General features: G+C 39.4%; 3 protein-coding genes across 4 annotated transcripts; 2 read left to right on the top strand and 1 right to left on the bottom strand.

The window, feature by feature from the left end:
* The first annotated feature begins 8,735 nt into the window (after nt 1–8,735).
* On the top strand, nt 8,736–12,174 carry LOC100680545 (pancreatic triacylglycerol lipase). The gene is made up of 7 exons (XM_003427840.5): nt 8,736–9,125; nt 9,229–9,332; nt 10,851–11,152; nt 11,318–11,374; nt 11,456–11,716; nt 11,844–11,887; nt 11,969–12,174. The coding sequence occupies exons 1-7, from the start codon at nt 8,793–8,795 to the stop codon at nt 11,987–11,989; spliced, it is 1,122 nt and encodes a 373-aa protein (XP_003427888.3). The 5' UTR covers nt 8,736–8,792; the 3' UTR covers nt 11,990–12,174.
* An 87-nt stretch (nt 12,175–12,261) lies between these two features.
* On the top strand, nt 12,262–15,699 carry LOC103317374. Its single transcript, XM_016989036.3, has 3 exons — nt 12,262–14,062; nt 14,140–14,532; nt 14,611–15,699. Exons 1-3 carry the CDS (start codon nt 13,752–13,754, stop codon nt 14,660–14,662), a joined length of 756 nt encoding a protein of 251 aa, XP_016844525.1. The 5' UTR covers nt 12,262–13,751; the 3' UTR covers nt 14,663–15,699.
* Nucleotides 15,687–17,973, bottom strand: LOC103317371. Of its 2 annotated transcripts, none has more exons than XM_031926476.2 (2): nt 17,251–17,973; nt 15,687–17,171 (listed from the first exon to the last, which is right to left on the bottom strand). In XM_031926476.2, the coding sequence occupies exon 2, from the start codon at nt 17,053–17,055 to the stop codon at nt 16,561–16,563; it is 495 nt and encodes a 164-aa protein (XP_031782336.1). In that variant the 5' UTR covers nt 17,056–17,171; nt 17,251–17,973; the 3' UTR covers nt 15,687–16,560. The 2 variants fall into 2 exon arrangements, with proteins under 2 accessions (XP_031782336.1, XP_008213233.1); XM_008215011.2 differs by having other exon boundaries at nt 17,359–17,960.
* Nucleotides 17,974–26,754: the final 8,781 nt, after the last annotated feature.

Genomic DNA, 26,754 nt, shown 5'->3' with positions numbered 1-26,754 from the left:
TTTTATTCAGAACAATAATGTATTTGGAGTTTTTAACACATTGATACGCATGCGTATACGATTATTAGCCTAGCGGATTTCCTAAAAACGAAGTTAAAAAGTTAAAAAAGAGTAAAATTTTTACTCAGAGTATTTGTTATAGTCATAATTCAAGTAGGTAATTCAATATACTAACCTGTAGAACTTCTTTGACTTTTTTGAAATCATCCTCTTTTAATTTTACAAAGATAATCGTGCATATATATCATACATATTAGGTACAAAATCCATGAAAAACATGTTAATGTCATAATAACTTACCTCAGAACGGTGCTTTTGCCGAGGTAAACAATGTATCCACCAGTTCTATTGCTATACTCAGCGGTTATACCCATTTTTGGACAGTCGTCGCAGCATATCAGACCTTCATTTTTTTTATAGATAGTAGCTCCTCCGCTTTTATTTGCCAATAAATTCATTGTCGATCGATTCAATAAAGTATTTCGAAGCAATTTTATGACTGCAGATTTTCGCGTTTATGGGAAAATCTAAAAAACGAATGCATTAATGCACATAAAATTTCATTACGAAAGAAGCATTTCGAATGGTGAAAGCGTTATCGTTTATATGAATCCTCTTCGCATTCAGGTTGCAGTAGCCCGCCATTAACATAGAAATTTAAATAACAAACAAACAAATAGTTATTTTGGTTAAGATTAATAAAATTGCAATATTTTCAAAGTTGCCAACAAATTTTTGAAAAATTTCGAAATTCAAAAAGTTCTTATGAGAATTAATATTTATTTCTTCTAATTATAAATTTTTCAATAAAAAATTTTAAAAATTTTGAAATTTTCAAAAAATTTTTGGTAACTTTGAAAATATTGCACTTCTATTAGTTTTAACCAAAATAACTATTTGTTTTTCTCCAAAACAATTAGATTTTTTCACGTGGGAAAGATCTGAAATGTAACCGTACTAGTCTTTGTAGCAAACCTGAACCGTATACTACTCTTCGTAGTGACAGACGATATTGTCATTATTTGAACCCAGTTCTATATTTTTGACCTATTAAACATATTGTTCATATATGACGAGAGAACCGCTGCTAACTGAATTATATGATACTGAAAATTTGAAAAAAGTACTATGTAGGTACGTGTTTTTTAAGAATCAAACATATCAATAAAAAAGGAAAACACGTTATACGGCCGGTATAGAAATTTTGACCAAATCAATTTTCGTTTAATTCAATATAATCGCTCAATTCAATAGTTATTACAGTTATTAATTAATATTAATTAATAAAACATATGAAATAAATGCTGCAAACATTGTAGGAAGGTGCCGGCGGGAATTGAACGGCGTTCATCCGGATGAGAGCTGGCAAGTAAGTAAGTAAGTAAGGTATTTATTAGAAAAACATTTCCAAAAATCATCATATCAGTCGTAGCACAGAGCACAGTACAAAAATAGATAAAACTTTGGTATTTTGTAAAAATAAAATAAATATTGCTGTGTATCACAGCCGTCAAATATCACAATTCGTACAAGATCACACTCAAAAACATTAATACCAAGTATCAAGTTAGGTACACGTCACACAGTGCTTCCTTACTTATATCGTTCAGTCTTCTCAACTTATATATACTAAGTGGTAACACGTGTTACACCATCATACAACTATACTTCGATTATGTACATACATAAAAATAACAATTTGATGTCGACGGAAGTGAGCTCCAGCAATCGATGCATCGCTGATTTAAAGTGCGACAGCGAAGGTAGATTTCTCAGATCCATAGCCATCGAATGCCAAAGGCGCACCCTCCGAGCACTGACAAAAATTTTAGGCCCACGTCAGTACGCGACCCCGGAACTGCAATCTCCCTTGGAGCCCTATTCGACAACTGCTTTGTAAAGCAGTACCGCCGCAAAGTACGCCCTCCTTTCCTCAACAGTTCACCAGCCCAGATCCTCTCTGTAGGGTGTAATGTGCTCATGCCTTCCAGCACCACAGATGTACCCCACACAAGAATTTTGCAGTCTTTGCAGTCTGGTCTGAAGCTCACCTGACACATCAAGATACACAACAGAGCAGTAATCCAGATGAGATATGACAAGAGCCGCTGCTAGCTGCTTGCGCAAAACCTCGGTGGTGCAGGATCGAAAAGATCTAAGCCCATGAAGGGCTCTATTAACCTTACGGCTAATTGCATCCACTTGCGGTTTTCACGTCAACTTAGAATCCATAGCAACACCGAGATTTGTGACCGTGTCGACGAAGGGAACAAACACATTTTCCTGCACCTCAATGTCTGGCAATTGCAACTCATGTAGACAATTTATGTTATGCTCTGAACCAAAAATAATAGCTTTAGTTTTACCAGTATTGAGGTGCAATGCGTTCTCCGTGGCCCAAGCCGACACCGCGCGTGCATCAGCAGACATACGGTCTATGCCATCCTGGATACTCCCCCTCGACACTTGCGTGTATAGGCTTGCAGGTCGTCCGCGCGCAACAAATGCGCAACTATCTGGTAACTTCTCCGTCGGACCCCTGAAGTTCAACAAGATCGTCCACGTAGATGCTGAACAGGAGGGGCCCCAGGACCGAGCCCTGCGTATATAACATACGACATATAACATATGACTTGACCCACAAGACAACACTCCTGGAGAGAAACCCATCCTGATCAGCTTTCGTAGCAGTTTTGGGTGGGAAATGGTATCGAACGCTTTGCTGAAGTCAAACAGTAGTAGGATGGCAAATAACTGTTTTTCGTCGTCACTGCCAGCCCGAATGTCCTCAGTGAGTCTCAGTAATGCTGTCTGCGTCGAGTGATGTTGTCTGAAGCCCGCTTGGCGTCTGTCTAGAATCCCCTTCTCTCTAGGTATCTAGGTACTCCGCGATCTGATCGTGGACTATCTTCTCCAGGACCTTGGGAAGGAAGCTCAAGAGTGATATGGGACGAAGATGAGTCCGAGACCGTAGATGAAATGGCCGTCTTTTTAAGTGGCACCAAAAAAGCCCTCTTCAGGCCCCGGGGAAAACTCCACTGAAAAGACAGCTGTTGAACAGTGCAGCTAAATGATGCCCGATTATTGGCAAGGGTTTCGCCATTACACTCTGCGGTATACCATCTTCAACCTTTGCTTGAGATGAGAAGTGAGCAACGGCTAGGACCACGTTCGAAAAAGTGAAGCCATCGTCACTAGCCTCTGACAGTATCGCGTCCAAATCTCTCTCGCGCTCAGTGCGCGAAATAAACACCGCAGCGAAGTGTGTGTTTAACTCGTTCGGTGTAAAACCATGTAGCTCATCCCTGACCTTAGACAGAAGCCCCAGCTTTCGCAACTCTATCCAAATGTTTTTTCTATTCTCTAGCGCGTCAAAAATTCCTCTGCCTCTTTAGATCGAAGTTCGGCCTCTGTCGCGAGTGCTTGGTGTTCCTCCCTTAAAGCATCTGCATTCCCAGTACGGTTATATCGTCTCTCAACTGCGTCCCGCCCATTATAAAGGTCCCTAAGATCGGCATCTACCCATGGAGCGTGAGCTTTTTTCTTCGGTACAGTAAAGTGCTTTAATGGTGCAACCAGCATGACAAAACTTGCAACACGCAACCATTTTTTAAAAGCCTATTACGATCGTCAGGCTTTGTAATCCCGAAAATATCTGATCTGTTTTGTTCTAAATGTGCGGTACGGTTTTAGAACATTTTTTACATGAAAAGTATACAGCTTTTTTTAAGATATGGAAAAACTGGAATTTGGTGGTTCGTCCTGGATACCGCAGAAATATACGGACTCTCACTGTCTCGAAAATGCGAATGAGATTTGCTACTTGTGTAACTGTATATATTGATGTAGCGAAACTACTCTTGAATTCGCAAGCAGAAAAACATTTTTTCGTCAGTACCATTTGTAATATATTAAAGATGATCCCTTACTTAAGTATATGTAATATATTCTCACGCAGGGGTGAGGCGAGTCGACGCCTTGGCGGGTCGGGCCTCGGGTCGAGCTATCAGTTTCTTCGAAAAATTAACTTTAAATTCAGCAGAAAATTCCTCGCGAGTACGCGCATCCACCCTCACAGCAGGAAGAAAAAAATTAGCATAACGCAGCGCTCGGTATACACGGAACAATAGATTCGCGCGGGCAGGCAGTCGCCTGCATTCCTTGAGAGAGATGATGCAATATGCTAAAGCGCGGGAAAACGCGCCATGCTGCGAAGCAATCAACGATGATTTATATCGTAATTGCGAGGTTTTATGAGAGACGAGGGAGCAGCGCGCTTGTGCAATACCTGTCCGGCATACGTACACACGCGGTGCGTGCGGTGTATCGACGCGGCAGACCCGCCGGCGGTGCGGCAGGGGGCAAGTGATCCCGGCTCTGCCCTTATATTTAGTACTCGCGCGCGCGGACTCATTGCTATTCCTTCGGTGTCTTTAATAAACGAGTCGCCTCGCCCTCCTAACGAACTTGAAGCCTTCAAAGCTCCCTGCGCTTGTTAGTAGGAGACGCGCAGTTTTATTTTATTTTTCTATTATTATATATAATGAATCGTGCATATAACTGACTAACTGGCGCAAACTGTCGCACCTATACATGAAACTAAAACTTTCCTATTTTTCAGGGACGAGTGCGTACCTGCGCATATATGTGCAAATCCACGACCGACAGTGCACAACTTGGGTGTTGGCACTGTTGACAATTTCAAATTGAGGGCACGCCGACCAGACCAACTTTTTTTGGTTCTTTGGGTCACCTGGAGTGAGAAAATTCCCGCGTGCATCGCCAATCGCTTACCAAACTTTTTTGCGGGGCAATTGAAATTCTCTTATGGGAATTTAACACGGGGAAAATTAATGAAAACCAGAAAGTTGCCACTTTCTGTCTGAAGGCGCAAACTAAACATGTGTTTTAATAGAATCAAAGTATTAAAAAAAAAGAATTAATTTGAGGACTGGTGAGTTAAAAATGGTTGCCTAGGTCAAAAGTTGTCTAGGCTTGAAAATGGCAAAAAATCACCAATTTTTTACGAAAATCAGCGATTTTTCCTATTTTTAAATTCCCATAAGAGAACTTTAACTGCGCCGCAAAAAAGTTTGGCAAGCGATCGGCGATGCACGCGGGAATTTTCTTACTCCAGGTGACCCAAAGAATCAAAAAAAGTTGGTCTGGTAAGCGTGCCCTCAATTTGAAATTTGCAACTTCCAACACCGAAGTTGTGTACCGTCGGACGTGGATTTGCACATATAGTTCGTCGCTATTTCTATGATGACAATTAAGCTCAATTAGAGGGACACAGCACCTTTGAATCCTGAAAAAAAGAATTATGAGTTAAAATGACAAAATTAGAGTAAATCATTTAAAATTTTTTTAGTGATATTTAGTATAAATACCTTTAACTTTAAAGCCTTAATTATCCCTGCTGGCCCATTCCCGGTTGAAAAAAATCATATGTTTTTATCGATATGTTAAAAACATGTACTTTTATCATATGTTTTTGTTGTTTCAATTTAACATGTGATAAAATCACACGATAAAAACATCTCTAAAAAAAATTAACTTTTAAAAAAGTAAAAAGTTAGGCAAGTTTGATATATTTCGCAACAAAATTACAGATTGAAAAGTACTAAGATCAATCAAACAAAGTCAAGTTTATTATATTTAATCGTGATGAAGCAAGGAACAACTCTCAAGATAATTACTACGTAACTTGCCATGCCCGTTTAATTTTGTTTATTGGTGAACAACTAAAATTTCCTTTTATGTATTAGAACGTCATACAAACACCATAAGTACAATGAAACGGGCATGGCAAGTTACGTAGTAATTATCTTGAGAGTTGTTCCTTGCTTCATCACGATTAAATATAATAAACTTGACTTTGTTTGATTGATCTTAGTACTTTTCAATCTGTAATTTTGTTGCGAAATATATCAAACTTGCCTAACTTTTTACTTTTTTAAAAGTTAATTTTTTTTAGAGATTTCAATCCTTTTTAGTAAATTTTTTTGAGTATTTCATATTCGACGTCGTAGAAATAAAATATAAGCATATTTAGCACCTTTAGATCAAAGCTTTTTTGTAACATTTTTATCACTAACATGAGATCACTGATAGTTCTGATATACACCACCCTCGAATTATTTCTACGCCTAGACACCAAAGAACCACGGCGCGAACTACCTAGAACTCGTTATCGGCCACCCTGTACACCTAGACGCCGTCATCGTATGATTTATTTACCTAGACAACAAAAACCACGAAGCGCACCACCTAGACGTCGTCATCAGCCACCCTATTTATCTAGACACCTTCCTTGAAAGATTTTTACACCAAAACACCGAATACTACGGAGCACACATTTATAATTCAAGCAGAGTAGCAGACAATGTAGGTTCAATAGCTTGTGCGGCCAACTTCACAGTCTAACCACTCGGTAAAACTGCACGCAGCTAACTTAACGGTCTTACCACTTTTTGGGCTGAAGAAAAATTAAGCGAGTGATTTCAGCATTTTTGTTCACCTGCATATTTGTTTATTATGTTAAAGCTGGTTTATTGCTGATATTTTGGTTTAAAATCATAGTTTGGCATACCAGTATAAACATTTATCAAAATTAGCTGGGTACATGAATGATAAATAATTTATTTCCTTAATTGAAAATTCGAGATACCAATATAGAAGTAAATAGTGTCACGGGCGCCGCGGCGTCGTCTGCTTCTCAAACTCGCCTTCGTGGCGCTCCCGCGCCACTTGATGTAATAAAAGCATATACTAATAACTCTTCTGATTGTTAATCAAAAATCCTCCTCTCTTAAAAAAGTGATGGGCTTTGTTGTGATGCATTTAATTGAGAATCGGTCGCCTGGTACAAGAATTAAGGAACGCGAATCAGAAATACGGATTTTATTACATAACCTACAAACGCTTCAAACTGTTGGCGCTAAGCAGGCAGCAAAATTTAAATGTTAATTATTACATGATAAGGAGTGCGCGAAGCGCACTTAAATTTCCTAGTAAAACTTAAAATCGACAAATTTATTATATTTGGTGACCATAAATGATAACACCAAAAATAGGTCATATGTCCACGTTATATGCAACTTGACTTATTTTGTTTAAACTTTTAAAAGTTAAGTGGCAGATAACATAGACATATGACCTATTTTTGGCGTTATCATCAGCATGGTACTACCATTTATGGTCACCAAATATAATAAATGTGTTGCTTTTAGGTTTTATTTTTGATTAAAAATCAGGAAAGTTATTAGTATGTGTTTTTATTACATGTTTTTATCGTGTGATTTTATCATATGTTAAATTGAAACCACAAAAACATATGATAAAAGTACATGTTTTTAACATATTGTTAAAAACATATGATTTTTTTTCACTGGGTTGTGACATTCGGTGCAATGTTTTGTAAATTTTTTCACTGTCCGTAGGATTGCAAGTGTACAAATGGTTCTTTTGGGCTCAAATTCCAGGAGGGTACTTTGTACATATGTAGTTTTAGTATGAACGCAGAGATTTTAATTTGAATGTTTAGAAAATGTTTTATACCCAAAAAGGTGGCATAATATAAGTGAAAAAGGGAAAAAATTCAGTATTTTCATCGCCAAACCATTTCTAAACATTCAAATCAAAATCCCTCCATTCATACCAAACTTGCAAGTGTATAAAGTATCCTCCTTGAATCTGAGCTCAAAAGAACCATTTGTACACTTGGAATTCTGCGGACAGTGAACAATTTCACAAATATTGCACCGAGTGCCACAATGGACCAGCAGTTATAATTAAGGTTTTAGCACGGTAAAGTTAAAGGTATTTATACTAAATATGACTAAAATAAAAATTTCAAATGGTTTACTCTAATTTTGTCATTTTTACTCATAATTCTTTTTTTCTTGATTTAAAAGTGTTGTGCAGTCTCCTTAAATATAAATTCACAATATCAGAGTAAGATAATGGCATTCGGCTACAACATTTTTTTACTAAAATTGCATGTTGCTCGTGAACCAAGGCCTGTGTGGGACAAAATTATTATAAATGTGTCAGTTTTCCGCGAATCTCTCTCACAAGTATAGTATTCTTTATGTTTTTTGCAAAAAACGCAAGATAAAACGAATCTGAGAGCCTATATGTATAGCGTTGAGTAGTAAATTACACAACTAGTGTGAACACAAGTCTGAAAATTCGCCCCTTGTTGTGTACCGTGCTTTTTATAATTAATGCATCGATTACGCTCCTTTTAGTCTTGCCCGAAAAAGCAGAGTCGTCCAGTATCTGATAAGAGAATTTCGTTGTAAATCTGAATTGTGTTCAATGTCATACGGACCGATGATATATACATACATATATGAGATGTGTCACACACATACACACAAGAAAATGCGAATAACTGAGGCGAAAGTGTTTTTTCCCTAGGGAGAAAAAAACACTTTCTCCTCAGATATATGTATACATATATGTATGTGTGAGTGTGTTTATACGTATGTAAACACACCAAAACAATAAAAAGACTTTTTGCTTCAGGCTTGAAAAGCGCGTTTTCGATGCACGTGTTATGAAAAAAATATTGCTGTAATATTGCACAGCGATTTCGACTGGAAAAAGGTGACAGCTAGAAAAGCGAGTGTGATCGTTTTATTTTATATCAGTAGTCGTGAGTTATTATTTTTTATTAGAAAAAAACGACATCCATTTTCCAAAGTTTAAAATCGGTCTCTAGCTTTGAAAACTACTCTTCGAGTTTGAATTTTTTTTCTTGCCACTGATTTTTTTCTATACTTACAATGAGAAGCTTATTTGCGTATTTTCTAATTGTTGCATTGATCGATAGAGCATTTACAGAAACCGCGGAGCTGGATTGTTCTGATACTTCGACTTCAATAATAGGCCAAGTTTTTCATTATTTTAAAAGTGATACCGGCCACTATGTAGACGCAAAGTTTTTTCTCTCAACAAAGTCTGCGAAAACCCAGGTATATTTTGATGTGAACGACTGGTCAGGCATTGAATCAGCTGGTTTTGACCCCTTCAAAAAAACTGTTTTCATCATTCATGGATACGCGTCTAATGGTAAAAAGCCCTGGGTAACAGAAATGACACATTCAATTCTGTATCATGTAAGTTATTCCAACCATATGCTTTCTTAAAAACATTGAAATAAGATCTGAAATTGCTCAAAAGGCAGATAGATTTCATATGGATTAATTTATGCGTGTATAGATGGATGTAAACGTAATAGCGGTTGATTGGAGTAATAGCAGTAGTAGCTGGAATTATGTAAACACGGCTCGGCATACGCAACGTGCAAGTCGCAAAATTTTCGAGTGAGTAAAAGCGAAATACTAGAAAAGATAAACGAACGGAAAAATTCTATTCTAAATCCTAATCAAGCATGTAAAATCATACATACCCTAATAATCTTTAATAGTATATTGTGTACGATAAGGGCGTAAAGTGGGCTTTTTTAGGCCGAGTGTGGAGTTTGCAGTACGAGTCAGGGCGAGTTAGCCCGAGCCGTAGACGAGTACTGCAACCACACGAGGCCAAAAAGCCCGCTTAGCCCTTGGTGCACACTATATTTTTTGTAACGCATGTACTGATTTTCGCGTTTTTAGAAGATTTGCCAATGAATTGAGTAGCGGGCGTAAAAGAACTTTTGCGCCCGCTATTCGAAATTAGCGGGCGTAATAGTTTGCCCGCTAAAATAACTTTTTTGTAACACATGCACGATTTTCGCGTTTTTTTGACCTAAAATTAGGGACTAAAGTAGTCGTTTTCCAACCGGCGGGCGAAAATGCAGCAGCGGGCGTAAATTTACTTTTACGCCCGCTAATTTCGAGTAGAGGGCGTAATAAGTACTTTTATGTAACACACGAACGATTTTCGCGTTTTTCGTACCTATTAATAGGGACTAAAGTGACTCTTTTTTGATCGGCGGGCAAAAAAGTTATTTTAGCGGGCAATAAAAACCTTTAAACAGCGGGCAATAATGGCCTTTATTGCCCGCTAAAATGAATTAGCTAAACTATAAAAGCCCACTTTACGCCCTTGGTACACAATATACTATTACGCCCGCTAATTTCGAATAGCGGGCGCAAAAGTTCTTTTACGCCCGCTACTCAATTCATTGGCAAATCTTCTAAAAACGCGAAAATCAGTACATGCGTTACAAAAAATATGGTGTGCACCAAGGGCTAAGTGGGCTTTTTGGCCTCGTGGATTTTGCAGTACTCGTCTGCGGCTCGTAAACGCCCTCGTCTTCGGCTCGGGCTAACTCGCCTCGACTCGTACTGCAAAATCCACACTCGGCCTAAAAAAGCCCACTTTACGCCCTTGGTACACAATATACTATTTTGCACGCTGGTCAAAAAAGAGTCACTTTAGTCCCTATTAATAGGTACGAAAAACGCGAAAATCGTTCGCGTGTTACAAAAACTTTTTTTGTAAGACGTGCACAATTTTTGCTTTTTCGTACCTGGTCGTAAACTACCATTTTTTTAACCGGGGGGCAAAAAACGTTGGCAGCGGGCTAAACAACAACATTTTTTTTGTCCGCTGACGAAATTTTGTTTAAAAATGCAAATTTTGGGTTTTTGAGTCGTATTTTGAATATTAAAAAAAAATTATGAAAATTAAAAAAAATTTTAAATCCATGAAAAATGCGAAAATCAATACATGCGTCAAAAAATGTGATGCCTGGATTAAGGGCTAAGTGGGTTTTTGATCTCGTGTGAAGTTTGCAGTACTCGTCTTCGGCTCGTACTGCAAACTCCATACTCGGTCTATAAAAGCCCTCTTTACGCCCTTGATATACAATATACTATTTTAATCTTTGTGATAAGATTTTTGCAGACTATAAAATCCCACAAAGGTGCAGTGGTGAAAGGTCATAAGTGGAATATTTTATACTTTATTGGGCACAGTCTTGGTTCTCATATAAGCGGACAAACGGCCCACTTATTGAAACAAGATAGTTTTTGGAAAGTAGAAAGGATTACGGGATTAGATCCAGCTCAGCCGTGCTTTATAAATGTCGATTCAAGTTTAAAAATCGACAAAGCACACGCTGATTTCGTCGATATTATTCACACACAAGGTGGAAAAAGAGACAACAATGAAGCTTTTGGGTTAAACGCAGTATTGGGTTAATATTCTCCTTCTTATATATACATATATAATAGTTCAATAACAGAGGATCTTATTCTTTAAAATACAATTCTGCTTTATATAAAAAATAACGTACTACATTCCGAGTGATGCTAATCGTAATGAATATAAGATGGTAAAATATATAATATTTTAATTCTAGGTCATGTTGATTTCTATGTTAATGGCGGTTTATTGCAGCCAGCGTGTTCAGATACATGTAATATTCAATCTCATAATACTTTTTTAAATGATGAACTGTGAAACTATAAATTTTTAATCACTGAACTTTAATCAACAGATATAACCTTAAACGCAATGATTTGTAGTCATAAAATTGCAACTGAATATTTCATTGAAACTATTGATAATGAAATGATGAATCTTTGCACCTTTGACAGTTCTGCCTGGGATGGCACATATGCGGATGCAGAAAGACTCTTGGAATTGAAAAAAAAGGGTGAAATATGTCAGAAATGTCCTAAAATGGGCATTGAAGCTTCCAAAAGTTCCGCCAGAGGGAAATTCATAGTATTCACATCATCGTCACTTCTGTATTGTAGTAAGTGATAAATTTATCTATATTTTTATAAACAATCGTATTTTGCTTTTATTTTTAAATACAATCAGCGTAGAGATTTTTAAGGAATATTTAGTCGAAATAATATTTTTGTACTTTTAATTTGCAGAATTTAATTTAGTCGATTATGATAAGATAAAGAAAGTTTTGGAGGTTGGTATTATTTTTTTAATTATCATAATACTAATAAATTAGTGAAACTTAATTATTCACAAAATAATTTTTGTTTTAAAGAATTTACAGGCAAATAAATAGTAAATATTTTATGCAGAGGCAATGTGCTATGAGATGTATGTACAACATACTATAGGCAATTGAAATTAAAATAAACTTTTAAATACATTGAAAGTAAAATTATTAGAATGAAAATTAATAATGACATATACTCCTTGAATGAATTTTACTTTATGAAATAATAATAATGATGTATACTCCTTGAATGAATTTTACTTTATGAAATAATAATAATGACGTATACTCCTTGAATGAATTTTACTACTTATGAAAAGTGTAAAAACATTTTCTCAATGATTTTCTGAATCTTCAAAATTTTTTAAACTATTCTTGATTTTAAACTTTCTGATACCTCGCCTTAATGAGTCCAGCTACATGAAAGGGATCTCTACATCCTATATTTTGTTCCCACAAAAGCTGGCCTTTTTTGGCAAGGTGGAATTTCTACTTTACAGTGTGATCCTCTAATCATGCTAGAGCTCCTGTTAGCAAGCCTATCTGTTTTTTTGTTGTCTTTTAGATATTTGAGTTACCTGCGATCCATACCAGCTTAACTGTATTTTTGTCGGTTAACGAGGTCAGAGTTTTTCTGCAATTATGGTCAGTCCTTGACTAGTATATATTAATTATGGACAGCCATTGACTGGGTTATACATTGATCACGTTCAGTACAAGTCCTGTTGTTATGAGCATATTCGGTACTACTCTCTCAATGAGATCATCTTTTAGGCGGTTGTTGTTATTCTCATTAGGCCGCTAATGCCGCCTAATACCAATCTTTGCTCAAGTATTTGATTTCTTCGGTAAGTGGCTGTATTACGTATAGGAATTTTTCTTTTTATGGACAAATCCCTTTGTTTTATTTTACAAATTTTCGAAGTGGTAAATGTCGAGGCCCGCTGGAGGGATACTAATACATTAGTCAATAAAAGTATACTGTCGCAGTAATATTCGCGCTACGTTCGTAAAAGCAATGGAAAGTTTAAAACAATTTACAAATTAAATTGCACAGGGTAACGAAAATCGAAGTATTTGAACAAAAAATAATGCGCACTCGCCGCGCCGTCGTCTTATAGTCTATGATGTATCTAGAGTCAATAAACATTTTCAAAGTTACAATGGAGAAATTTATTGCTCTTTTAATTTAGACAATGCAGTAACAATTCATATCTCTGGTGCAAAGTAAATCTAATGTAGTATTTTGACTTTGAAAATCTTTCTTTGCTATAAACTTTTTTGCGTGTCTTAGGATTTTTACAACGAAGCTGGTGTCAAAGTCCCTACCTGCTAACTAGCAATTTGATTGTTTCATCGATAGGCCATAAGGCGACGGCACGGCAAGCGTGTATTATTTTTTCATAACCACTCAGCTGATTCAACCTTAGCTGCTAAACTTTAATGCTTGACATTTTTAAAACTGATTTCATTACATTCACTAACGTTTATTTATAAGCATAGAAATAAACTTTTGTAAGGTTCGAACATTTGACAATTTTTTTTTTATGGAATCATAAAACATACATTTATAGCGATTTATGAAGATAGGAACGAAACTTTGTATACCCGTTCAAAGCGTCTAATGAAAGTTCAGAAGAAATGAACTCGATATATACAAACGATTTTTTAAAAGACTGTTACTGCATTGCCGTTATCTATGCTGATGCGTGACTATTGGGATCTCACACATGGGCGGGATTAATATATATAGTATGCCAACATGGCGGGAGTGTCCCACATGTTATGCTGTGTTTAGATAGCGCGAAGCTAGTATTTAAGCTTAAAAATGATAAGCATGAAGAATATTTGCGATTACGCTGGAACTAATCCCAAACAGCGTAAATTTATAGAAGGTGAAAGGGTTTATAAGGCAAAATTTATTATAAAATGCGGTAAAACTGCAGTATCAGAAGACAGTGGCACGACCAGCATCTCAGCTGTCTGCTTGCAGACGACTGCTGTTAAAGATAAAAGTCCTCATGAAATAAATGGGGAGATATCGAGAAACGGCGATATTCTGCATTTCAAATGCACTTGTAAAGTTGGTCTAGGCGAAAAATGCAAGCACATCGTAGCCACTTTTTTGTATATTTACCAGTAAGTTTGTAACTTGTACATACCTAACCAAAATTCATGTTTATGTGATTTTTATGAGTAGAAAATATTTTGTGCAGAAAAGGTGATGACTTGGAAGTTTTGTCTTGTACAGACAAAAAATGTGGTTGGAAACAAGATCACAGTAAGGTCTTGGAAGAGTATGATGCAGCTCCATTAATGCAACATTCTTGTTTTGCGGAGCCTGCTGTAAAAACAAAGAAAATTGTCAATGCATCCTCGATCAAACGTTGCTTAGAACCTGAACAATATGAGGTGATTGCTGAGAACGAACTTGGAGAAATTGAGACTCTACAATCCAATCAAAGTTCTTCTGGGTCACAAGATCAGGCAGTTGTAGTTAAAAAGAAAAGAAAACCTGTACCAGAAGTAGAAGTATCGGAGTCACAACTGAGTGAAATTGCATGTATCATTCGCAATCAACTGCCAATGTCTGCCTTAGCTAAGCATGAGTAAGTTACTGTAATTTCTCTATTATATTGCTTTATTGATGCATACATATTTTAATATTATTTGAAATTGTAAATTAGGAAGACACGATCCAATTGTTTTGAAAGAAAAAAGCAAAGTCAGCCAAGCTGAAAAAGAAGTCATCAAGATAATTTTGGAAGCTCAAGACAGTGACACTATGTAATATATACAGAAATTTGAAGTGCCAGTTCTACAAGACTGTTGCCTGAATACCATTTGATCATCTTTCTCACAATCTGCAAACAATATCTGAAAATACAAAAGATCATTATGCCCATTGGATACGTGAAAGACAGTACCGGATAACAGGATCTATATGTTACGGACTGTTTACATATACAAAGTCAAGGAGAAGTGAGGTTGAATGGAAGAAAAAATTCCAGAGTACGTTTGCACCCAAGAATTTCAAAACTGCTGCTATGGAGCATGGAAATTTGACTGAAAGTGAAGCTCGTAATGCTTTTAGAAAAGTGGTAAATTCTGAAGTCGTTGAAGTTGGACTGATTGTTTCCCGATTAAATCCATGGCTAGCATACTCACCTGATGGAATTTTGATTAAACTAAAAAAACCAATAGCTCTACTTGAAATCAAATGCCCTATGGCAGGAAAATCTGCAGGCATACAGGAAACTGTAAATAGTCAGATGAAAAAGTGTTTAGTACAAGTAGGAGAGAATATTATTTTAAAGGAAAAACATGCGTACTATGGACAAATCCAGTTGGGAATGGCTGTACTTAATTTACCACTATCGTATTTTTTGATTTATTCACCTTTTGATACAAACTTATTTATATTAAGGGTAGGTAGCATTGAAAAAAGTATACTTTGCTTATCGATTACATGATATATGTCTTAATAAACAAGATTGTGATAATACTGCTAGTAAGCAATTACTAGTTGAGTCTACGGCTGTTCAAGTAACTAAGCAGATTACTAATCTCATATGATTCAGTATTTACATTGATCTCAAGCTGTGTTCGTACTAACTCAATTACTGAACTTTAAAAATCTATGTTATAAATAATTTATTTTGATTCGACCAAGTGATACTACTATAAGTATTTGATTACATACATAGTTTATTTGTACTTAATGTGTAAAAACGTATTAGTAAAAATTTTAATAAAAACAGAGTTTAAATGATCAATTATGTGTATTTATTGCGAAATTCATCAAAATGGATATACATAGGTATATATACATGATTGTTTACTGTCTATTCATGAATTTTTCATCACTTATAATTGGTGAACTCATATTGATTGTACCACAAATGACAGTAAAAATATCTTCTGCAAGTGGCAGGAGCGCAGCAGGCATTACTGTACCAACAATTTTAAAAGTTTTTATCCTTTGTTTTGATCTTTCTACGTGGACACGAGCTGTAGCTATTTTAGCAGTTAACAATGATTCTTCTTTAGTGAATTGCTTTTTCTCTTTTAAGAATGGTGGTCTTATGCATTGCCATTGATTGACTGCACAAATTTCATCAATTAAAAAACCACGATCCACCATCACGCCATCACCTGTTTCTAACAACTGCATTAAACGGCTTTGTTGAAAGATAGTTGAATCACTTGCTCATCCACCATACACTGGACTAACATATGTAATATTACCAGCTGGTGATGCAGCTGTCATTATTTTTAACGTAGGACCACCTTTGTAATGCGAGTAAGTTATTACTTGACAACAAAGATTTGCAGGTCTTTGTATGTGAATCTCTGTACAATCCACAACAACTCTAACATTCTCAAAACCTTGAAAACATGCTGGTATATTTTTTGAAATTTCCTCCTTTGATGGCCACGGTATTGCAGCTTTCAAACATTTGCCAAGTATTTTTATTGTTTCATGAAAAATTCTCTGACAATGAGTTGCACTGTGACAATTAAAAAGAGCTGCCAAAAAACTATAAGATACATTTTGCTTCAATTTTACATACGTCAAAATCACTCTCTCTCTCTCTCTCTCTCTCTCTCTCTCTCTCTTGTATTCATTATGATATTTAAACGTTCAAATTATTATCAGATACTTTTTTTACTATTTCTACAATAGTATCTAAAAGTTTCAAAGATTCTAGACCAGTCATAGTACTTAGTTGTTGATCACTGTGTATACTTTTCATTATACTCAGCACTAAACACTGTGTATTTACTTGAACTTCCTGATGTTTTACTAACGGCTCTGGACTTGAAGGTTTTACAAACATATCCTTTAAGAATTGCTGAGTTGCATCCAGTTCTGCATCATCAATTTGATTGTCTTCTACACTGACATCTTGCACTTCACTTTCTTGCACTTCGCAAACAACTTGCTCTTCTGGATTCTCAATGCTTCCATTTAGTTCAGCATTATTTTCATGATTCTGATTCGCTTGCTCGTTGCTGTTATGTTGCTCCTCGCCTACACTAATTATTTGTTCCACTGCTGTTTTGACACTTGCTTTTGCTGATTTCTTGATTGAGGTAGTTACATTTTTATTCATATTGCTCCGTTGCATTCGTCTTTGCCATCTAGCTTTATCTCTTATTTCATTCACTTTCTTTCTATTATCACCAGGTAAATAACAAGAAGGGACTGCGTCCTTTTTCAAGCGTCTTCTGCATGAGTGAGTATCTGTAACAAAAAATGCACACACTCATTTATGTCGATAGCAGACGATAACCTCACTTTTTGATATAGAAGAATACCTTACCTGGGAAAAAGTAATCACTTTTTAGAAAATGCCTTGAACATACTGTTGTCCTCTCAGTTATGTTTGTAATTTCCTGGAGAAACGCCGGCTCCTTGTTGACGCCTATACCTGCTTCTCCATGTGTTTAAACTCGATGAAATCGTTGCTGCAGTCATATCTTGTCTCAAACTCATGAACTCATTCTCGGGCTCGTCTAACGAGCCGCCCAGCCGCTGCTATGTAGCTGTTGTTCAAGTGCAGGCTTCTGATCCTCTTATTGGGCTCGGTCATGAGCGAGAAGTCAAAGTTTCGCTTGCTGTCCATCAAAGCGGATGCGGCCAATCCCGCTGCACCAATGACATTATGTATACGACCAAGTTCAGATTGACCATGATCGAGAGGCGGCGTCACGCCACTCAGATTAGGATCAAAGTTGTTGTAACAGATGATTAAGAAATTAGACCTTACGACCTTCGACACTTTTCGGAGGAATAAGCAAATGAGATTATGGAAGAAAAGAATCGAGGTAAGTATAGGCCTTGTAGCCCAATGGGAACGTTGCTGAGCTCTAGCAGCGAGAGCTCTTATCGATGTCGAAAACCATGTTATGTTACGTTGGAGTGATTGGTTGGTGCCCTCTCCAGTTCAACAACCATGTGAGCTGAGGATTCTAGGACGCTGATGTGTCCATACTCTTTGTGTCCAACATTCATAGGTTGTGCCTGTGTCACTCCCTGAAAGAAAGAAAGAATAGAAAACAAAAGAAGATAAGAAGATAGAAGATATGAAAAGAAGATCTACAGACGTGGTTCGGATCCCACTTTAAACTGTAGGTCCCTAAAATATAACCAAAGCCATTAAAAATGAAATGAATAAGACATAAACAGCGATAAAGTTATATTTTGGAAAGAAAAAGAAATGTCTTCCACTGATATGCAATAGCGAGGTACAGTGGGTTAAGTGTTCACGATGGAACACTAAAGGCTTTTTTTTGTGCCAGTGTCACTGGCGACCCACGCTGGTATTTGAGTCTTCCTGACGGACGCTCGGCGCTTGGATGCAAAAATCTTGACAGGCGATGCACTAGCAATAGCACGAGAGAGGTCGCTAACTAGGCTTTACGTATCTATGTCCCATACACACTCTGCAAAACTACGTAGAGATTTTGATAGCTATAGGTACCTATATGGCGCTGACTAACTCACGGATGCACTTAGTCTACTCCGCGGATACCTCTCTCTTGCTTTTTTGAGCCAGAGTATAAATTAGGTATAAAGAATACAGCGCTCCGTGGTGTCCGTACACTTATTAGTCTTCTGAAACAGCAACTATCAGACATCTCTCCCTTTATCTTTCTCTCTAGATCTTTTATAGGTGCAAAGCACATGCAGAGCTCTGACTCCGTGCGCTCGGCTCTCACAGCGGATACCTTAGTCATAGTCATAGTCATAGTTGGCGGAGGTGAACTACGGCGGCCCCTGCACGGGGACGTGCCGGTCGAGCACTCAGGCGAAGCACATTGTGCTGTGCCTCCCGTACCTTCGGAAGTTACTTTATAAACTGTTGTTTATAGCTTCGGCAACTCGGCAAATTGATGCCAAGCTGATTGTCCTTAGCTCTTCTAACCCCAACATAGGAACCCCCCAATCCCTCTGTCTCGTCTCCGCGAAAGCTGGGCATTTACACAGCAGGTGGGAGGTGGTTTCCTCTTCGTACTCGCATTACCTGCAGCTTCCAGAGTTGCTTAGTCCTTATAGTTCCACAGATGGTAACCTACTCTCCAGTGTCCCGTCAGCCAGCCAACAGCCAGCCTCAGCCTGCTCCTGCTTAGGCCCCTAATGGTCCACAGCCACTCCTCTGGTGGGCTGCCGCCCATCAGAGCCCTAGCCTGTCTTAGCCCTATGGGGTTAGTCCATTTATCGCTTAGTTGCGAATTGAGCCATTCCTTGATTGCTCTGTATAGCTCGCAGGTAGGAACGGCGACTGCGCACCTTCTTGCTGGAATGCAGCCCGCGCCCCTACCTGCCAGTCTGTCTGTCTTTTCGTGCCCTGGTACCCACACTAGTCTCACCATGTTGTGTTCCACCAGCGATTCTAGCGCCTGTCTGCACCTTAGTACCTCTTTTGAGGAGATATTGATACTATCTAGCGCCATGAGAGCTGTCCTGCTGTCTGAGCAGAAGCTTACAGTTCTTTACCCTGTGCCTCTCTCCAACAGCCTTTTGGCTGCCTCTGTAATGGCCCTGTTTTCCGCCTGGAAAACCGTAGCATGATGATCAAGCGAGCACACAATCTCTTGTGTCCCCCCCTTTTCCCAGGCTCCTGCTTCCACGCCATTCTTATTCTTAGAGCCGTCGGTAAACCACACTGTACTGTTTTTAAGGAGTTCGTCTGATTCCGTCTTCCATTCTTCCCTTTCCGGGATCACGATCGAGAACGGTTTGGAGAAATAAATTCTTTCCGCCATTCTGTCGCAACCTCTTTCTTCCATTAGCGGCATTACTTGTTCCAGAATTGCCGCATCCTTGAACTCCGAACAGTTCGTTGATTCCGCTATCCTGCAGAACGTCCTACATGCATTTGTCCTAATTACCTTGCCTAGTGGGGGGAGTTCCAACAGATTTTCCGATGCGACCGTAGGTGTCGTTCGCATGGAACCCGTGATTCCTCCCATAACCAATCTTTGCATCCTGTCTAGTGCCCTGGCGTGAGTTTGCGACTCACATTTGTGGCCCCACACTAGTGCCCCATGAGCGAGTCTTGGTTTGATGATTGCATCATATAATCATCTCACTTTATCCGGTTCCAGACCTCAGGTATTGCCAAAAGCCCTCCCGCAGGCCCAGAAAGTGCCTATCGCTTTCTCGCATTTTTCTTTGATATGTTTCCCCCAGTTGAGTTTGGCGTCTAGCGTGACTCTCAGGTATTTGACCTCCTTTACCAATTTCAGGGGGACACCATGGAGTTGAAGCCCTTCCATCGGTTTGGTCTTATACCTGGTCGTACACAGCATGACACTGACTTTGTTGGGGTTAACCCCCAGTTTTACTTTATTACACCATTTTTCCACCAGGCCTAGTGCGAACTGCATTAGACCTGCTAGCACGTCCTCGTCGTCTCCCCTAATCCGGATGACGATGTCATCTGCATATGCCTGTGCGTTTATACCAGCCTCGTTCAGGTGCCAGAGCAAGCTGTCCACCACCAGGCACCATAGTGTCGGTGACAGCACCCTTCCTTGTGGGCATCCTTTCCTCACCACTCCTTTGCAAGAGTACGTTCCCCAGGCAGCCACTACCGTCCTGATCCTGAACATAACGCTGATCCACCTGGCGACAGTTGCTGGTATTGCGTACTCCTCCATGCCTGCTGAAATCGCCTCGCCGGTCGTGTAATTAAAAGCCCTCTTGATATCTAGGAAAGCCACAAATACCAAACCCCTGTTTTTCATGCCCATTTGAATGAAGCTAACCGCATCCACCAACGCTGTGTCGACTGACTTTCCTGTCTGGTAGGCATGCTGCTTGTTGTGCAGCGGCGCTTCTACTAGTGATGACTCCTTGATATATCTGTCAACCAGCCTTTTCAGGGTTTTGAGTAAAAACGAGGTCATGCTGATTGACCTGAAATCCCTTGCGACCGCAAGATGTGTCTTACCTGGTTTGGACAGGAAAGCCACCCTTGCCTGCTCCCATTCTTCCATCATTTATTCTAGTGCCAGACAGGCTTGGTACAATTTCTCCAAGGCTGGGACCAATACGTCTATGCCCTGCTGCAGCAGAACCGGGAAAATGCCGTCCGAACCTGCCGCCTTGTAGGGCTTGAACATCTGTTACCCGTTTCGCCAGTCTCTAGTCCTCTGACCTCGCCCCTTCCCTTAAGTCTGGAAAGTGGGTTTCCATTAGGCCCTTTAGGGCCTCCTGTTCATTCCTTGCCCAGTCCCCTGTTACTAGTTTAATCGAGTCTGTTTCTTCGGGTGCTGCAGCACACTGCATAGCCTGGCCGTATCTGATACCGTGCTTCGGCTTTTGCAGTATCGTCTTCAATCCTCCACCCGGCCTTTTCGATCTCCTTATATTCCTTTTACTCCGCTCTATATGCCCGTTTGTCCTTGTCACTCTTCGTGTGTTTGGACCGGTTGTATAGCCGCCTTACTTTCTTCCTGCGTTTCTCCAGTGACTTATTCCACCAGGGAGTGCCATTCGATGGCCTCTTGAGCCTAAGTTCACAATTGTTCTCGTAAGAACTTATTATTATGTCCCTTAGGATCCTACTGCTGATCGATGTCCTCCGCCGTCCCGTATGTGACAAGGAAGCAACTGATCTTAGCCTTAAGTTCTTCTCTGTATCCTACCCAGTTTGTTTTCCTAGGGTTACTTATGAGCTGGTCGAGCGTACTTTGTCCGCCGAATCTGAACACGATGTATTAGTGATCCGACATGAAGACTTCTTCCGGCACTCTCCAGTCCATAACCTTGGACCACATGTTCCTGAAGGCCAGGGTGATTTCTAGGACCTCCTCGCTTACGGCGTTTCGGAACGTGGGTCTGCTGCCCGTATTGAGAAAGTCTTTGTTCGTTGCTGCTAAGAACTCTAATAGACTTTCTCCGCTAGAGTTGCAGTCTGTGCTGACCCAACATGTATGATGTGTGTTCGCGTCACAACCCATTATAAGCTTGGTGCCTTCGGCTTCACTTTCTCTAATTAATGCGATCATTTCCTCTGGTGGACACGCTTTCTCATAAGGAAAGTATGCGGCGGCAATCATAATGACTTTCAGTTCACCTACGGTGCCCTTGTAGCTTACCCTAGCTGTACATAGATCCCTTGAGCAGTACTTTGGCACCGTCTCTACCTGAAGCCCCTTAACAATAAGGCACGTTCTCGTCGAGACGGGACTGCCGCTGATCAGTGTACCTATTTCGTTGAAGTCTGCGATTTTGCCGTTGTGAATCCAAGGTTCTTGGATTAGGCAAATGTAACCTGCACTCCCGCTATACGTCTAGCTATAACGGCCGAGGCGCTCTTGTAATGGTGCAGATTGATCTGCGTGAACTCTATGGTGGTGTCCGGTACAGATCCAGCCCCGTTTATGTTGCTCACGCTGTTGTGTTGCCCCCGATCAGCCATCTTGTTCGAGAGCACCGCTACCCGCATCTACCTCTGTGTTTACCGTTTTAAGGCCGGGATCGACCTCCATGACCTCTACTCCCGTCTGTCTCGGCTCTTCCACCGTTTTTTCCTTGAACGGGACGACATGCGCTTTGCCACCTCCACAGAAAGGTCTGAAGTCAAAGGCCTTCAGTGCCTCAACCTCAGTCCTTTCCAGCAGCACCCGAATGTCCGTCTCATCCTTCTTTTTACCCTCGGTGCCCACCGTTACCGTTTTGGTTTCGGCGACCACCCAGGAGTCCGGTGTAAGTGTGGTGTTCTGCCTTTTCAAGCGTTTCACCACGACCTCCGGAGTATGCACTCCGGAGGCGTAAATCATCGCTCTAACCAGTTTCTAGAAGTCTCCCATCCCAATAGCCTTTAGTTGGTTACCCTCCCCACACGACCATTTAGTAGCATTACTGAATAACCACTCCTCACCCTTTTGGTCCTTGCAGTGGAAGATCTGTACACCCCTCTGGAACCAATTGTTCAAGAAACTTGAAATATAGCTTCCGTCCGGGATGTCATCAATCTCCCCCTCCAAGGCCTCCAGAACCTTCTTTTCCTGGTCCTCGTCAAGGCACTCTTCCGGGTACTTGACCGGAACGATGGCCACTTTTAAGTCAGTAGCCACCGCTCGGCTGTAGCTCTTTGGAGCGTCCCCTACCGACCTCTTTTTAATCTCCCTCGGGGTGGAGCTGTCGGAGTGCTGTCTTTTGGATGCACTCGCAAGGGTCCCAACCTGAGACCCCTCAGGAGCGCCCTCCAGACGCTCCGTCCTTAGCTTCTCCCCTGAGGCTAGCTTCTTATTAGCGTGGCTGTTTCTTATTTTCTGTTCCCGAGGAGGCACCGGTATTTGCCGCTGGAGCGGACCCCGCTGCCGCCCGGCGACTCTCCTGGAAACTTTCTCCGGTATTTACCGTCTTGACGACAGCCGACCAGTCTTTCAAAATACCGTCCGTAAGGACTTGGCTTGAGCTGGGGAGTTCCTCTATTGCTGGCACTTTTGCAATCATTTCCTGTATCATTCTTTTCCATTTTCTTTTGTTTGTTTTACGGGTGTGTTAGTGTAGTAGACCCCCGAATCCCTTGTAGTCGAGGAAATAAAGCACCAAAAAGCCCTGACTGTCGATTTTTTGAGCAGTAAGGCGGATCGTAATGCGGTTTTTTGCATTTGATTCGTCAGAGCGTAAGAAAATTTCGTGACCTAGTGTGATTAATTACTTTTTTGAAAATGCATTATTGCATAAATAATATGCATTTTAGAATTGCATTCCGTGGAGACACTGAATAAAAAATTTACAACTCAGTAAATATTGATGGAAATTGATGGAAAAAGTCCAGTTTTGCTACTCGGGGGTTTTTGGGGTCGCTGATTACGAATACGGCATCGGCGAAGGCCTCCGAGGTACCTGGTGCCCAGGGTTGACCGCATGAACGTCGTCTCCGAAAATTTTACGGAAAATTGTAACATAGCGACTCGAAGCTCTTTACTCGGGGGTTTTCGAGGTCGCTGAACACAAATATGGTGACGGCAATAGACTCCAATGTACCTGGTGCCCAGGGTTGACAGCACGAACGTCGTCTCCGAGAGTTTCACGGGAAATTAACAACATGTTTGGTCGAGACTCGTTACTCGGGGGTTTTCGAGGTCCTGAATACGAATACGGCATCGGCAACGGCCTCCGAGGTACCTGGTGCCCTAGAGGGCCAGTATCAATGTCGTCTCCGAGAGTTTTACGGGAAATTGTAACATAGCGACTAGAAACTTGTTACTCGTAGTTTCCTAGGTCACTGAACACGAATATGGCGACGGCGACGGCCTCCGAGTTACCTGGTGCGCAGGGTGGACAGTATCAACGTCGTTTCCTAGAGTTTTGTGGGGATTTGAAACATATTTCGTCGTGACTTTTTATTTTGGGGGTTTTCGAGGTCGCAGAACAGGAATATTGTAACGTCAACGCTTCCAGAGGTACTTTGTATCCAGGGTGGATAGTGTCAACGTCGTCTCCTGGAGTTTTGTGGGAATTTGATAGTAATTAAGTCAAATACGTTACTCAGGGATTTCTCGGGCCACTAAATATGGATATGGTGTTTTACTCAAGATAATTCTAGGAGACACCGTTGGTACTGTCTACCCTGGGCATCGGAGGTACATCGGAGTCCGTTGCCGTCACCATATTCGTGTTCAGCGACCTCGAAAACCTCCGAGTAACGAGTTTCGAGTCGTTATACTACAATTTTCCATAAAATTTTCGGAGACGATGGTCTATCCTGGGCACCAGGTACCTCGGAGGTCATCGCCGTCGCCATATTCGTGTTCAGGGACCCCAAAAACCCTCGAGTAGCAAAACTGAACTCCTTTCCATCAATATTTACAGAGTTGTAAATTTTTTATTCAGTGTCTCCACGGAATGCAATTCTAAAATGCATATTATTTATGCAATAATGCATTTTCAAAAAAGTAATTAATCACACTAGGTCACAAAATTTTCTGACGCTCTGACGAATCGAATGCAAAAAACCGCATTCCGATCCGTCTTACTGCTCACAAAATAGGCAGTCCATTGCCTTTATTTCCTCGAATATTGGAAAAATTGTGCAAAGCGGTCGATTTCGCCAATACTTTTATTATGGCTATTTTTGAGAAATTCCGTAATGAATTTTGTTCGCTGTGTTAAGGGCGCGGCTCTGAAATGAAAATTGTGTCAAAGGGTGTCTTTTTTGGAGAATTTAGATTGGCACTAGATAATAATGAGACATCATATTTTTCTATTTGTTTACTAAAATTTTAGCGTCTTCATTTTTATGATAATTAGCGATTGAATAATCAATTTAACTTGGTGGCAAAAATTTAGAAAAATTAAAAAGAAAATGTTGAATTAAAATATTAGGAAATATACAGTAACAAGAGTTTAAAGTATTTTTGTTTTAGAATTTAAAATTTGTTTTTAACTGTCATATTTTTTTAATATTTTCCGTTTCAAAATTTTACCTTCCATTATAAATCAATGTATGATTTTCGTGTTTCAAATCTTTATTATCTAAAATTTTTAGTTCCCCCCCCCCCCTATGTCCTATTGACATTAGGAAAAAAGGTCTTAACAAAACTTGCATTTTAGCATTATTGCAATATATATTTTTACCGAGCGACGTTAGGAATCAGGTGAATCGCGCTAGTTATTATTAATATTTGCATCGTTGACTATCGTTTCTCTTCATAATCTACTATTTCTTTATATTTTTTTCTCTGAATAAGTGTCATTTACTTTAATTGTCTCTTTAATATCAATACTGTTTTATAACTATCATAGTTAAAACTTTGTCCACATTGTTCACAAAATCACTATACTTATTACAAATCAAAATATATAAATTATTAAAAATATTTACATTATTATTTGAAATGTAGCTGTTTGTTTTTTTTTATATCGGTATTGAAAATCTCTTTTACTTTTTCTAGTGGATTTTGGTTTTCTTTGGCACGTAAGGTATAATCATGATCTACAGTAAAATTGTTATCAATCATATTAGATTGCTGTGTACACGAATCTGTATTGCCATTACTTGATATAAAAGCATGCTCACACAGTTGCGCGAAGGACTTCATTTTGAGGGACAATATAGTGTAGTATAGGCTACTCCCGTGTAACTTTGGGGGGTCAGCTATACCTCAACACAGGGCCATTCTTCAATATGAGTCATATTCGTGAGTGTGCCCTTAAAATTGCAAGAGCTCGATTTTTCAACCGCAAAGTGTCCGACTTCTCGTAGAATATGGCTCATATTCTACGAGAAGTCGGACACTTTGCGGTCAAAAAATCGAGCTCTTGCAATTTCGAGGGCACACTCACCAGACCAAGTTTTTTACATGCGCTATATACAATACGTAAAAAACATGGATGCCATCTCCAAATCCTATTCCAACAAAAAGTTACGGGCCATTTACAAATTGCGAAAAATAGCCTTTATTGCGCCCCAGGTAATTTATTACCTGGCCGAGCACTATTTTTTCCGGCATTAATGAACAGCTTAACCCGGAATATTGAATTAAAAAAAAATCTTTGAAAATGACCATTCCTATCAAAAGTTGCGAGCAATTCAAAGTAGGCTAAAAATCGACAAAAATGCGAAAACCCGACAAAAAAGTGAAAAATCTGGATTTTCAAGCATTTTTTCCCATTTTCGTCGATTATACCCTACTTTGAATTGATTGCAACTTTTTATAGGGATGGTCATTTCAACGATTTTTTTTTAAATTCAAGATTTTGGCTTAAGATGTTTATTAATGCCGAAAAAGCGCATGTAAAAAACTTGGTCTGGTGAGTGTGCTCTCAAAATTGCAAGAGCTCGATTTTTTGACCGCAAACT

Source organism: Nasonia vitripennis, chromosome 1, assembly GCF_009193385.2.
Source record: "Nasonia vitripennis strain AsymCx chromosome 1, Nvit_psr_1.1, whole genome shotgun sequence".
Lineage (NCBI taxonomy): Eukaryota > Metazoa > Arthropoda > Insecta > Hymenoptera > Pteromalidae > Nasonia > Nasonia vitripennis.
The sequence above is the reverse complement of the archived record's forward strand: the minus strand, read 5'-3'. Positions and strand labels throughout refer to the sequence as shown.